This window comes from Monocercomonoides exilis, assembly GCF_001643675.1.
Source record: "Monocercomonoides exilis strain PA203 chromosome Unknown scaffold38-1042076, whole genome shotgun sequence".
Lineage (NCBI taxonomy): Eukaryota > Preaxostyla > Oxymonadida > Polymastigidae > Monocercomonoides > Monocercomonoides exilis.
The window spans coordinates 77,072-92,170 of NW_027150583.1; the positions used below are offsets into that span (position 1 = coordinate 77,072).

The window sequence follows — 15,099 nt, forward strand, 5'->3', positions numbered from 1 at the left end:
ACTCAATTTAACACGAAAAGCCAATCAGAAGGCGTGCAATCAAAAGGGGAGGACGACTTTGCCTTTTTTGCTTGGAAGCTGAAAGAGGCTCAGATGAAAAGTTCATATTATCGAAGCAATTCTGGAACGTAATAAATGATTGAAATGATATTCTTCAGATCACACAATTGGATGGATACAAGCCACTTAAAAAATAATTCGATTAAAGATCATTTCATCATCATCATTATCTTCTTCTTATTCTTCTACTTCTCCAACTTTTTTGATGATTCAACCCATTTCGAGTTGAATCAGAGCTTCGATCTTCATATCCATTGATGCGAATCGATCAGCGGAAACGCCGTATGAGCCAAAAATTGCTTCATTTGCATTTCTTCTTCTCGACAAATCATAGACTGAATGATTTGTTTTTCCATTCAAGTTATTTGTGGTGAAAAGTCTATTTGGGCCAATATCAGTTTTTTCATTCTTGTAATGCTATTCTTCAATGCCTTCTTCAATGAAAAACAAAAATGTTTTAATTTTCTTCTGATGCATCTCCCGTGGAATTCAAAGTTTAGCTTTGTCATCAATTTTCTATTCATAGTCGCAAAATGAAAATTCATTCTTGTATAGTATTACAGCCAGGCCGAACATAGCAACGAAATGATTCTTTATTTATCCAAGAAAAAGTCTATCAGTTGGCGTTCAATAAAAAAGGAGAACTATTTTGCCATATTGGATGTTCTTCTTCAGATTTTTTCAATGTTACGAGCCTTCAATAAGCAATCAAAGATGAGACGATGATGAAAAGCGATTTAGAGGAAAATTCATTTTTAAAAAGGAATTTCTATGAAACAGCCAAATATACAGCAGACATGTGTGATTAATCCATCAAAAGTGTTTTTGAGTCAATTTCTTATATTTTGTGTTTGTGCCTTCTCTTCAAATATCTTCTTATTTGCCTTCATTTGCATATATATTCACCGCAAGTCAGCTGATGAAATGATTTCTGCCTTATGATCTGCACCTTCTTCAGAAGCCCCGTCGCGTTGTGCGTACTCTTGTAGGGCATCTTTGATAGCCAACAATGCATTGCTCTGATGCCAAGTATGCTTTCAATGTATTCATCGTCAACTGTATGCCCGTTGAGAAATATAAATAAATCGACATCCCAATCGCCAAATGCTTCTGTTCTGTCATGTTCAACAGCCGAGTTGTCTTTTGAAGAGATGCTTCTCATGAAAGTGAACAAGGGCTCCTTCACAGAAGCGACAAATGATTCGCACACAAAATACATATCTCTTCCGACACTGGCCTTGTTGGCTGAAAACACGATATTGGTGATGGAAAAGGAAGATTCTGACACTTGTGAGCCTTCATTGAACTCGATCATGAGAGCACCGCCTCTTCCTCCAGAACTTGTATCCTCGCTCACTGAGCAGCTGGAGAAGGTGGAATCACTCACTGAAAACGAGTTGGCAGAAACGGATGAGGTGAATGAGATGCATCCGCCATCTGTGGCGGTCTGTTGGTTTTGTGGAGCTGAGTTGATGTTGGTGATGGTGCAGTTGGCGAGGGAGATGGAGAGGGCAGGGGAGGTGGCAATTAATGAAGAAATAAAAGAAGAAAGAAGAGAAAGCGCAGGATAAGTGGAATGAATTCATTTTGCATTAAAGGAGCGATAGAGGGCGTATGCAGAACGAGTATGTGAAAGAAACAATAATGGAAAATTTTGGACGAACAAATGATATAGAAAAGAAAGTTTGAACTCCAAATAATCAGGAGAATAGAGAGAAACGACGAATTTGAATCAGTTGTTATTCTTGGAAATATTTCCTTTTCCACAGTTCTATCTTTTGTTTTGCTGTTGAAGCTGAAACACTAAACTGGAATGATGATTTTGTGATGCAAAAGCCAAAGAAACTAAAGATGACAAACTATTGTCATTTTTAGAATGTCAAAAAAAATATTTTTTTTTTCAAATTTCAAACTTTTCAGATGTTTTTTGTTTTTATTTTCCAATTATCCGTATTGTTAAGTTAGTCTTGAAACTTCTATTTCTTTCTGAAGTTTTATTTATTTGTTTTTTGTTAATTTTAAAAAACTTGATCATAAAAATTCTTTTTCTCAAAATTTATAAATAAATGGGTAATTCTTTTTGAAAGTCACAAATGTTAAATTTTCAAATAAACCAAAATTTTCATATTTTACTCAAATTTCTGTAAACATTCACGTAACAACACTCGAACGCATGACATAGCATAATCCAATAATGGATTCCAAATTTGGTAAGTTTGGCGCATGTTAACAGAAATTTGAAAAAAATGTGAAATTTTTGATTTATTTGAAAATTAAACATTTGCGACTTTTCAAAAAGAATTACCCAAATGTGTGTTTTTTTCAATAGAAAAATAAAACAAATATAAAACACAGAAATAAAAGCTTAATACTTGTAAAATATTAATTAAAATCTTTGATCAATGATTAACACAATAGATTTTATTTTTTCGATAATTGACCTTTTATTGTGATATCAAAAAAAAAATCATATTTCAAACTTAATCAGATTTCAAAATAAACTGGATATTTTTATTGGAGAACAGGAATCATAGAATTAATGATGAAGTGCTTTTTAACATCATACGTATTCAAACAATGAACCCATTTTATTGGAGTTTTTCGAACTATAAAAGTCATATTAAAATGCATAATTTTTCAATAAAACTGCTAAAAGTGTGATATTTTGATAAATAAAACATTTTGCGTGGTGTTTTTTTCTTCTGAAACTTCCAGCAAGTGTTCTATCAAAAGCAATCGGACAAAATATTTCTCTTCAGGCATTTTCATTGATAAAATACTCTCTTTTCATTGACTGAAAGAGATCAAAAAACGCCATAAGAATGGGTCAATTTTTTGACATTTGAAAAAATGTTGGAAAACTTTTTGTTTTGATTTCTATGATGCCTGTTAACGGATGAAAAATTCAAATTTATTTTGAAATCCGAGAAAGCGATATAAAGTTGTGAGTGAAGAAATATTTCAAAACCTAGTGCAAAAAAAGAATGAAAGTCCGTATTTTCCCCCAAATATCCAAATGTTAATCTATCATCCGCTCCAATAACTCAATATTTAACACGATGGATTTTGCTTTAAAATGCAATAATGGGTTCATAATTGTCATTCTTGTGAAATTCTGATTTATTAACCGCAAATTTGTCAATATGGGTGATTTTTTATGAAATCATAACTTTTTTCGGTGTGTTAGAAATTCTAATATTTTGTTTCTTGGAAGAGGAATTGTTATTTTGAAGGAAAAAAAACATAATAATTGTTTGAAAAAACGATATTCGAGAACGTATTAAAAGAAAACTCTTTTAAGCAGCTATAACTTTGCAGTATCGATTAATCTCCATTTAAAGTGAAAACTCAGACCGAAATTTTTGATTGAAAAAATATGGATTCAAAAATAAATACCCATATATGAATTTTTAATTTTTTCATGTGAATTCAACAAATCAACTTGAAAATAAAAAGATAACGATTTTTATTATTTATTATTTATTATTTTATTTTATTTTATTTTGTTTTATTTTTTTGAACTTTTCAAAAAAAGGAATATAAAATAATATGCGAAAGAAAAAAAAATCGATAGAAAAAGAATCAATCTTGTTAAATTATTCTATTTACTTTGCGAAAAAAAAATACAACTTCAAAAAAACATTCTAATATTCTTAAAACTCATTAAATAAAAAATTTAAAGGCTTTCAAATCTGAAATTTCCAAAATAAAATAGCAGATGATAATGAAAAAGTGTCAGTTATTTCATGGTTCATCTGATTTTTGAGTTTTAAAGTGAAGTGAATCTCATTTCCTCAAGCATTCACAAAATAATCAGAAATGTCCAACGATATTTTACCATTATAATTTTTTTTTCCGTTAAGAAAATCAAACATTTCATGAATGCTTGTGATGGTGTCTTCGTATCCTTCTTCTTCCATCTTTTCAAACACTTTCTTTTTCATATCCTTTCTTTCCTCTTTTTTACATCGAATTGAAATTTCTTTAAAAAACATTGAAATATGATGAACCATTTCGTCGTCCATTGTTGGCCTCTGAATCTCCTCCAAAAAAGCTTCAACTGCTCCGCCTTTCAGCAAGCCATCAACCCCCGCAGTTCTGTATCCTACTGCCCTTCGCAATATGTTAACGCATTGGCTGCCAATTTCCCTGTGATTATCCTTTGCTGCTCGAAATATCTGAACTATGCTATTGATAAGCCCCACAAATTCTTCTTTCCTAATTGTGCAGAGGGAAAAATAAAATTCAAATATTCCCAACAAGCTCAATATAGTAAACGCTTCTTTCGTTTCTGTTACTCTTTTTTCTTCTTTTCCTCTTCCCCAATCAATGCATTTCATCAACTCTTCCAATTCCCTTCTTGCTTCTCTCGCTAAATGCAGCTCATTCACAATCACTTCTTCCAAGCTTTTGTCGTTGAAAAATCTGCAAATCAAAAACTGCCAAGTACATTGATACGCAAGTCGCGTGAGATTGCGATGCTCCTGATGATTTTTCATGATCTCTTTCAGTTCATTCATATAAGGTTCTTGCTCGATTTGCTGATAAAAAATGTGTTAAAAAAATCAATAAAATCATAAAGAAAATAGAAATGCTCATACCACATATATATCTATGCGATTCAAAGCCAATAATGCCATTTCCACATCTTTTTGAGTCTCCTCGTTTTCCTTCCTGTTCATCGCAACTTTCAGAAGACGAGGCACACAAATTGAAATCAATTCCGATGAAGCATTGTTTCTCAGCATAAGATAGCATTCGCAAAGGTCAACAAGAAGCTTTTCATTTTCCCCTTCTTTCTTCTTCTCTTCTTCAGCAATCATCTTTTCAATTCTTAAATGAAGCGAAGACATTTGGAAATCAAATTTAAAGGAATTGACGATGACATTGTGATATCCGATGTTCTTCGTCAACAAAATAGCATTTTCCAAAGACAATTTCTTTTCTTCAATCAATTTATTAATTTTGTTGTATGTTTGTCTCGTGAAAATAGATTCAAATTCTTTCTTATTCATTCCATTAATTATTTCATTCATTTCTTCAATTTTCTGCTTCTGCGCATTTTTGTTGCATCTTTCAAGCTCAGAAAATAATTCTTCAAAAGCAAAATTATCACTATAATCGATGATTTGAATGAATGTTTTCAAACCAAAATACTTCTCTGTTCTGGACATCTCCAGAATTGCCCCAGTGCACTCATCAGCATTATATGAGCTCATATTATTCATAGCAATAATTTCTCAAATTTTTAGATATTATTCGTCACTTAATGAAATAAAAGGTAAATAGAAACATTTTGATAGCTTTGTAAAATGAAAACATTACAAACACAAAATCAATTGCTTCGCTTTATAAAAATAAGTGTGAAAAAAAAAAATGTTCACCAAAGCCAATGATCTTTCCTGAAAAGGACAGAAAAGCAAACGTTTTTGTTTCTCTTTGATCAAACCAACAATAATTTTTAATTGAGATGTTTTAATCATAATGAAAACAGAAATTAATATTGTTTATCCCCATGTCTATTGATAATAGTAATAAATATTTTTTATAAATTCAAAAAGACAAGGATGCTTTATTATCAAAGAAGTAATTTATTTTGAAAATTATTCTGTGGTTTTTCCATATTTGAATTAAAAATTTTTCGATCTTGTAACATGCAAAAATTTATCAAAAATTCAAAAACAAAGTTGAATTGCAAGAAAAAGAATGCTTCTTTTTTCATTTTTGATTCTGATACATAAAAAAGGATTTTAAATTAAATGAAATAAGTCATATAAAGAGACTGTTTTATTTCATCTTAACTCTTACAACAATACCTAAACTTGACCAACAAAATTTAAAATAATAAAAAAAAAAATTATTCCAATTAACAAAAGTTTTTAAAAATCCAATTTATTTAAAAAAGTAAAGAAAAGAAATTCCACAAACTCATAAAAATCACTTTGAAAACTAACAAAATTCACAAACATTTGCTTCTGCCAAGTGAAGACAATACTTAAACGTCCAAATGAAAAGGTGAAAAAGCAATGAAAAAAAGAAGTATACAAAAGCATTTCCTTCTCTTTTTCAAAATTAATAAATATGTACACATATTTTTAAATGAATAAATATATAAACAAACAATAAAAATAAAAATAAAAATACAAAACTTAATTTATTTTTTATTTTTATTTTTATTTGTTATTTTTTTTTTTTTTTTTGAAAAAAGAAGAGGAAATTTGATTATTTCTCACAAAATCCAAGAAAAGATCCTCGTTGAAGAATCTGCTGTCAAATCTCGTGAATAGCAGAATTAACACTTGGCTCTTTAAATAAATCGTCGTCTGAGTTTCGATTTGCCCTTTCTTCTTCTTCTTTCCTCTTTTTTGCTTCTATTTCTTCTCTTTCCTCTCTCTCATAATGATCATTGATCTCATCCATTGCTGCACTAAGCTCTTCCGGTTTTAGTCCTTTCAATGCCATCTCAGCAAGCCTCTGATCTTTCTCTTCCTCTCTCGTTTTTCTCAATGCCTCTTTCTTTGCTTCTTTAACTTTCTTTTCCTCTTCCTTTTGCTTTTCCCGCATCTTCTCCATTCTCCTCCTCTTCCACTCTCTTGCCCTTCTCTCCTGCTCTTCTCTGCTCCTTTTCCGCGCTGCATCCTGCCACACAAACAGCCCTTTCCTCACCTCTACATTCCGCTCTATCCACTTCACATCTCCTGTCAGCAAATACAGCACTGCACAGAATGCAGCCAGCACAACCACAAACTACACCACCATTGGCACCAGCGACAGCGCCATGTTCCTCTCCATTTTGTGCGCCCGCTCTATCAGCTCGTCTGTCACCACCACCACAGCTGACATGAACCGCTCTGCCCCTTTCCACGCCTCTCCATTCGAAGCAGGAGGATCAAACACCCCAATTTCATCCAAACACAGAAGAGGGATCAGAACAATGGCAATTCCGGCAATGCGAATGCTTTTGCTGCACAATGCAGAATATTCATGGAGTGATGGACTTATATCAAACATGAACACATTAATTACAACAATTGTTGGGAAAATTGGAAGAAATGCAACAGTCCAGGAGTTTGTGATGTTGACTGGTTGTTGTGTGTTTGAATGTCAATAAAAATTTCCAAATGGCAAATTAAAAATTAAATGGATTACAAAGACAAAAATTAAAATGCAACAAGAAAAGTTAAAAATATAAATATAAATATAAACAGAATAAATAAAAGCATACAGCATATTTGGAGAAATAGCAACGAATAAGTCAACATTACACCACACATTGCCAGCCCTAAAAATATAAAATCGATGCGCACATTGCCAGGACACATAACCCAGTTTTCGACTGTGGATATGAAAAAAATTTCTCCAAGCAAAGCGAATGACAACACCATCACTCAAACAAACAATGTTGAGTTTAATCCACATTTCAGAACTGTATCTCTTTCATATTTCTCATTTATTTCCGATTGGCTGAAAACTCCTCTGCTTTCTTCTTCACATCTTTTGAAATCAACACTTGAATGTGACTTAGTTATCGATCCATCAACCAATCTGTTGCGAATATTGGATGTGTACTTCTCGTCATTCACAAAATCGTCCAATTCAGAAGACATCCAATAATTGAGAAAGGAAAATAATATCACTTGGAGACAAGAAAAAATTAACTTGCACCGAATTCTCTCTCGCTTCGTTAAATACAGAGACAAAATACCAAAAGACAATGGAAGCATTGTCATAGAAACTCTGAACAGTAATTTTGATTGAGATAAACTGAATGACAACACCGATCTTGTAACTTTGTTTGTAACCAAATTTGAAACATTCGGATCATCAGACAATTTGTCGAAAACAGGACCCCGAATAAAATTTGTTGAAAAAAAATATCGCAAAGAAGAAGAGGAACAAAAAAGATGTTAATAATACCAACGCAAGTGTGAATAAAAGAAGTCTTATTTTTGGATGTGTTATAGATTTTTGTAAATGATAAACATCACTCCAAATCCTTCGCCTGGTGTCAAAAAACACCTCCGAAAAAGTCCCGTACATTTTTATCGTATCTTTCCATCCTTTTGGACTCAGACCATATTTTGTTCTGTTTGCTTTATCCTATGACAAAAATTATTTGTATTTCTTCTCATCTCGACCTCTTCAAAATTGCTCAATATTCAAACCATTTCATTGCCTTGGTCAAGTGTTTCAATGTCTTGAAACTCGTTCTGATTCAGATAAATGTTGTTCTTCAATCGAGGAAGCTCTTCAACAACGATTTCGCGCCAGAACCTAACAATCATCAGATATCAATAAAAATGGAGAAGATGAAAATAAAAATTGATGAACAAACTCTTCCTTATTCTATATAAAACGAAAATGCTTCGATGTTTCCATTAGACTCATTCATGTTTTCTTTTCAAGTTATTTTTATTCAAAAATCAATAATAATAATAATAATAATAATAAAACATTTAATAAATGATGCACTTTATCTACAATATTTATTTTTGCATTTTTGAAAAGAATTTGTTAAAAAAAAAAGTCTTCACATTATTTTTATGAATGATCATTTTTCTTAACCTTATTAAGGTTGAAAATTGTGATCTTTTTTGTGAGATCGAGAAATTTTATATTTTTTGAAATGTCCTTAATTTGCTTGCTTTTCATTACACAGCTATTTGCTGAAGATTGTAGGTTTAGAGCACATTCTCTTGTTACAGTTGAAAGTGCGGTCAACTGCTTGCGTCATCTTCCGGTAAACTTTGAATTATTCGATTCATTTTAACTTTTATTGCATTGTTCATTAACTTTTATTCTTACAATTAGTACAAAAACTTTCCCAAAGAAGTGAATCAAACACTTGAAGCATTGGAATCATTTTTTGATCAGTATGCCTACAGAGATACAACAGCAGATATTCCTGATCCCTTCAAAAAAGACAAATTCGACATTGTCAAAGCTTTAAATGAAATTAAAGGAACAACGTTTAATGATGGATTCGAGTTTCACCAATCAATCGCAAATGCTGTAACAAAGTTGAATGATGCTCACACTGCGTATCATTATCCATGCTCTAATGCATTTGCATATGTTTTCCCATACAATTTCGAATTGCAAGCTCCAAATCCTTCAAATCCAAACAATGTCAATGTTGTTGTGAAGAAATCAGTTGTCGGAGGTGTTACAGAAGCTTTCATAAGTGGTGGTGGACCAGATATCGTTGGGAAAACAGTCACAACTTTAATTCTTCCTGATATTAGTGCAAACGCATCAGAAACGCCAGCTAATACAATTGCCAGATGGAGCCGCGAACATGTTTCACTTTCTAGAACTCCTGCAGCCAAGTTAAATTATGCATTGGACGGTCAATTTGCATTAAGAATGCCATCATTGAGCCCACCACCGGAACCAGTATCCATGCGAGTGATGAATGGATCGAAGCAACTAACTTTGAAAATACCATTTTTTGCCTTGCCTTTGGTTGATTCAACGAATGTGACGGATTTCTTTAACAAAGTCTGCCCTTCCAGATCTTCGAAAATTGAAGACGAAAAAGATTTATTTACGCTTGATGTTAAAGAGCCCGAAGAAGAATTCGATCAAATTATGAAGGAGCATTCCGAAGATGAAGCGTTTACAATGGTGTATGACAGGTTGAAGCACGATGATGAACTAAAACGAATGATTGAGGCACAAAGAAGGATGTCATTCGAACTCGAGAGAGATGTTCTTAAGCAAATTCATCATCTGAAAAAATTAGGAAAAATCAGAAGCGAAGCGGATGATACCAGGGATCTATTAGAAATTGCACGAAAGGCTACTGGTCAAAGCAGTGATGGAGACATGCTGCCAAGCATGGAAGTTCTTTCAACTGACGAAAATCTTTGTACTGGACTTATTCACGATTGGAAGTTAGGGGTTTGCCATATAAAATCGTTTTCTCCAGAATCAGATTATCTTCTGACCAATTGGGTTAAAGGCATTGTCAATGTTTTGGTGAAAGCGAAAAAAGCCGGTTACAAAATGATCTTTGATGTAAGAGGAAACGGAGGAGGAATTGTATTTCTTGGAGCGCAGTTGTATCATCTGTTGTTCCCGAACATGTTTCCAATTATTCCGAAGTATTCCTTTGTGGAAGGGCCAGCCAACAATATGCTATTTAGGTCAATGCATGGAGACGATTCATATACAGTGATAACAGAATACACCACATTGAAGCCAATTCCTGATTTGCTCAAACTTCCAGCGCGGAAAATTAGAAGAAATACATTAACTGGACAGCGTGAACAGAACTGGACTCAGCAGTACGCAATGAACTCAGACAGATACTTCGATATTCTCTTTTCGCCTTTTCTGCCAGCTGAATACAGAAACAAGCAAATGTTTGATGCAAATGACCTTTTGTTCATTACTGACGGTGAATGTGGATCAACATGCTCTCAATTCTTGAAACATGTTAAGGAAACACAGCAAGCTAAAGTGATTGGATTAGGAGGAGCATTGAATCAGCAGACAATGCCATATGATATTGCCTCTTTTGCAGCAGGAAATGTGATCAGCTCAAGTACATTTGATGGTTATAACATTCAAGGCGTCAAAAAGTTCCCTCGCTATGGCACTTCTCTCTCTTATGTTATGAACACTGGATATTCATTTGATTGGAAAACACCTGATGAAGAGCTTGAATACAAGATTATTCAGCCTGATGAAGTTTATCCGTTGTATCCAAAAGTTGAGACGCAATTCACAGAAGAGGGATATGTGTCTGTGGCACAAGCTGTGAAGTATATGTTTGAAAAGTGCTTCTCATTCCAGGTTGCAGAAAACGATAACTGCACTGCTCCATCTGGCCAGCACAAGATATATGGAAGTCCTTGTGTTAATGGAGCTTTCGATTACAGCAAATGTGTGTTCCGAAGATGTGAAGATGGATACTATCTTGATGCAAATAATGCTTGTGTCAAAACACCAAAGATATCTCCGAAAAGCTCATTTTCAGATGAATCATTGGATGGCGCCCAGAATACAAAGGAGAAAAGCGAGCAAAAACAAAATCAAAAGCAAAGCGAAGGAAAGGAATTGCATTTTGGTGTAATTGGAGCAATTTCAGTTGGATGTGTTTGTGGAACGCTTGCCATCATTGGAGCTGCTGTTGTTGTGGCTGTGATGGTTAAGAAGAGAAGGACTCAAAAGAAAGTCCTTCCAGAAGAGCAGCCATTGAATCCTTAAAAATTATATTCATTCGTTTTTCGTTTTTATTTGAAGAATAAGTTTTTGTTTTTTTTCTTATATTTGGAGCAAAGTTTTGGTTCTTTTTAATTTAAATTTTGAACCTTTAAAAGCTTCAGATGAGTGAACTCTTATAACTTTTATTTTATTTTTCGTTACAAATATTTTGTGATAATTTTTTATGTGAATAAATTATTTGATAATCATAATTTTTCATAATTCTTTTTTTGATAGCCATTTGCGAAAAACAAATGCGATACCCTTAACCATTTATTTTGGCTCTAAAAAACTATGATAATCAAAAATGAGTTGAACAAAAATGAGTGAAAAGAAAATCGATAACATAAAAGAAAGAAGAAAAATTCGAAGACAAAGTTTTATGCAAACTTTATAGAATATTGTTTTACTCAAAAAAATCAATAGGGTCATAATTTTATTAGTACCCCGTTTTTTATTAGATCCTAAAATTTTTTTTCTCATATTGCTTTATATAGAAGCTTATACGCAATGAGAATAATTTTAAAACAAATAATATATTATTATAAGGTTGTATACCAAATATTTTTGAAAATCATTTCTTTTAAAAAAAGATCTGAATTTTTTTAGTTTTATTTTTTGATCAATGTTTTGCTCGTGTTTCCACGAGTTTTTGAAACCAAGCATTTTCCTTGTTAGCATTGTTTTTAAACTTTTCTTTTTAACATTTTTGGTTATTTTATAACTATAGAAACTCTTTTTTTTCACTAGTTTTCACACCTCACCTTTTTTTCGTAAAACTGAAATATAAACAAAGAGAATATTATTTACACCTTTTTCTTATGTTCAAATAATGTATTATTGTTTGTTACAAATATGTGATATGGAAAAAATATTTTACAAAAAACATTTGGCACACAAAATGAAAAAGACGATATTTTGTTTTTCGTGTTAAACTCGCCATTCTCAAATATTTATATATTATAGCTTAATTTTATGATATTATACTAAATAGTGCATAATACGAACATAAGAAAAAGGTGTAAATAATATTCTCTTTGTTTATATTTCAGTTTTACGAAAAAAAGGTGAGGTGTGAAAACTAGTGAAAAAAAAGAGTTTCTATAGTTATAAAATAACCAAAAATGTTAAAAAGAAAAGTTTAAAAACAATGCTAACAAGGAAAATGCTTGGTTTCAAAAACTCGTGGAAACACGAGCAAAACATTGATCAAAAAATAAAACTAAAAAAATTCAGATCTTTTTTTAAAAGAAATGATTTTCAAAAATATTTGGTATACAACCTTATAATAATATATTATTTGTTTTAAAATTATTCTCATTGCGTATAAGCTTCTATATGAAGCAATATGAGAAAAAAAATTTTAGGATCTAATAAAAAACGGGGTACTAATAAAATTATGACCCTAATTATAGCAAAATAACTTTGATTTGGGATGAGATATGGGATAGAATTTTTAGCAACATGAGATATAATGCAGATTGAATCAAGTTAATCAGATTAAAAAAATAATTAAAAATTGTGGGGGTTATTTAAAAAAACACCTGATTATTTGCATTGACTTGTTTATTTTCCAAAAAACACATCAGATTTTGCATTGAATGTTCAAAACTTGAAAAAGAATAATATCAAATGATAAATAGAAAAGATTTATATAAAATACTGAAGTTATTTTTGATTTTCTTTTTTGCGAAAAATTTGATCTTTAAATAATCTTCTTCGAAAAAATGGAATAATTCGATAATTCGTTAAAAACGTTATTCAAACTAATGCAATCGAATATATGAGCTTCATAACGAGAGTTTGAATGATTGTTGTAATTAGAAATTCATTTTTCCCAATATACAAATCATAAAAGCTTCTGAAAACTTTTAGTTTATTTCTTCGCAATTGAGGGCTGTTACTGAAAACTGTTTGACCAATTGCAACTTCAATGCGATGCCTATCTATTCCCTTTTGATCACTTTGCTTTTTAAGTTTTGTGCAAAGGAAATTTTCAAATGATATTGTTTTTCATTTTTCGCTTTGTTGTTAAACAATATTATGAAATATAAACAAGAAATATATAAAACACTGAACGTTAAAATGTATATGTGGTTATTTTTCGAGATTTCGTTTTGAGTATTAAACATTTCTATTTTTAATAAATTTTACTTTTTCGATATTTATCTTCTTATTTAACCGATTATACGATTTTCTAACATGTTCCAAATTCTATAAACATTTTGTCTATTAATGCTCCATATTTTTAACTCTCTTCATCCCCAGGGTTACTCGCAAACAGATATTTTATTTCTATGATCACATCTATTTATTCTCTCGCATCCCCGTCAACAGCTTTTTTTTTTTCAGCACACTCAAAACTCTATCAACAGATCTATCATATCTTCCGTCAACTACTCAGATAATTCACTCTCTGCCTTCAACGCTTCCTTTTTCCATCAAACTCGATCTTCATCAAATGCTGCTGTGGTGCATGTTGGAAATGAATCTCAAAGAAAAACACCTGGAAGATTGGATTCGTTTGATGTTAACAGCCATAAATTTGAATGGTGCGAAGGAATTATTCAAATGGGGGAACTGGCCATGGGGGTGCGCTTTATGTTTCTTGTACAAACGCAAATCTCACGATCACTTCTTGTTTATTTACAAAATGCGCAAGCAATGACCACGGTGGAGCGTTATATTGCGATAGATTGTTGAAAATTGACATCACCAAATCCAATTTCACAAGCTGTTCAGCTGCTCATGGAGGAGCAGTTCACGCAAGGAATCCACAATCAAATTCTGTTTGGGCATTATCAGAAAACAAAGTTGAAAGTTGTTCAATAACGGGCAATTATGGAACTGTTGTGAAATCGTGCTCGACAACATTCCATCAAATCCAAAATTCTTGTTCAAAAATTGTGTCTGTATCGCAAATACTGGTGGAAATGCGACTGGCGCAGTCACGTTTCATTACCTCCACCAGTAATACCTCTTCAATATTTGCTCCAAGAATGCCAGTTCATCAACAATAAAGTCGAAAATCCAACTTCCTATGGTAGTGCTGGTATTCATTGCACCAGAACAATTGATTGGATGAGCGGAATAAAATTCATCACATTTTGCTTCTTCGATGGAAATACTGCAACTAATAGCAGGGGGAATGATGTGTTCTTTTACGGAAGTGATATCACCCAATCCCCATTCCAGCAATGTGGATCAACAATCCCAGCTAAAAGAGTCTGGAATGCTAAAACTCCTGCAAAGGAGACTGTCACACTTTGCTCCCTTTCATCACTTCTCCCCTTTATTCCTTCAATGAAATTCCACCTGCAATTTTCCTTCTCCTTCTTCTTCTTCTTCTTCCTCCTCTTCCTCTTCCTCTTCCTCTACCTCTTCCTCTTCTTCTTCTTCTTCCTCTTCCTCTTCCTCTACCTCTTCCTCTTCCTCTTCCTCTTCCTCTTCCTCTTCCTCTTCCTCTTCCTCTTCCTCTTCCTCTTCCTCTTCCTCTTCCTCTTCCTCTTCCTCTTCCTCTTCCTCTTCCTCTTCCTCTTCCTCTTCCTCTTCCTCTTCCTCTTCCTCTTCCTCTTCCTCTTCCTCTTCCTCTTCCTCTTCCTCTTCCTCTTCCTCTTCCTCTTCCTCTTCCTCTTCCTCTTCCTCTTCCTCTTCCTCTTCCTCTTTTTCTTTTTCTTTTTCTTCTTTTTCTTTTTCTTCTTTTTCTTCCTCTTCTTCTTCTTCTTATTTTTCTTCATCCCGTTCTTCCTCTCCATCTGCCAACTGCATCAAAGACAACGATACTTCCCCAGTCACTTCGACACATCCATTTCTTCTGAAGAGCATGAC

The 15,099-nt window shown here is 32.7% G+C and overlaps 5 protein-coding genes across 5 annotated transcripts; 2 read left to right on the forward strand and 3 right to left on the reverse strand.

The window, feature by feature from the left end:
* Window positions 1-1,082: 1,082 nt before the first annotated feature.
* MONOS_2885 (uncharacterized protein) lies at window positions 1,083-2,100 on the forward strand (the record flags this gene model as incomplete). Its single annotated transcript, XM_067872838.1, has 1 exon — window positions 1,083-2,100. The coding sequence occupies one exon, from the start codon at window positions 1,083-1,085 to the stop codon at window positions 1,629-1,631; it is 549 nt and encodes a 182-aa protein (XP_067723116.1). The 3' UTR covers window positions 1,632-2,100.
* Window positions 2,101-3,736: 1,636 nt separating this feature from the next.
* On the reverse strand, window positions 3,737-4,913 carry MONOS_2884 (uncharacterized protein; the record flags this gene model as incomplete). Its single annotated transcript, XM_067872837.1, has 3 exons — window positions 3,737-3,752; window positions 3,934-4,601; window positions 4,662-4,913. 3 exons carry the CDS (start codon window positions 4,911-4,913, stop codon window positions 3,737-3,739), a joined length of 936 nt encoding a protein of 311 aa, XP_067723117.1.
* Window positions 4,914-5,923: 1,010 nt separating this feature from the next.
* On the reverse strand, window positions 5,924-7,071 carry MONOS_2883 (uncharacterized protein; the record flags this gene model as incomplete). The annotated part of the gene is made up of 2 exons (XM_067872836.1): window positions 5,924-6,807; window positions 6,889-7,071. 2 exons carry the CDS (start codon window positions 7,069-7,071, stop codon window positions 6,331-6,333), a joined length of 660 nt encoding a protein of 219 aa, XP_067723118.1. The 3' UTR covers window positions 5,924-6,330.
* Window positions 7,072-8,662: 1,591 nt separating this feature from the next.
* MONOS_2882 (putative Peptidase family S41 member) lies at window positions 8,663-11,542 on the forward strand. Its single transcript, XM_067872835.1, has 2 exons — window positions 8,663-8,800; window positions 8,872-11,542. The coding sequence occupies exons 1-2, from the start codon at window positions 8,687-8,689 to the stop codon at window positions 11,272-11,274; spliced, it is 2,517 nt and encodes an 838-aa protein (XP_067723119.1). The 5' UTR covers window positions 8,663-8,686; the 3' UTR covers window positions 11,275-11,542.
* Window positions 11,543-14,571: 3,029 nt separating this feature from the next.
* MONOS_2881 (uncharacterized protein) lies at window positions 14,572-15,076 on the reverse strand (the record flags this gene model as incomplete). Its single annotated transcript, XM_067872834.1, has 2 exons — window positions 14,572-14,855; window positions 15,055-15,076. 2 exons carry the CDS (start codon window positions 15,074-15,076, stop codon window positions 14,572-14,574), a joined length of 306 nt encoding a protein of 101 aa, XP_067723120.1.
* Window positions 15,077-15,099: the final 23 nt, after the last annotated feature.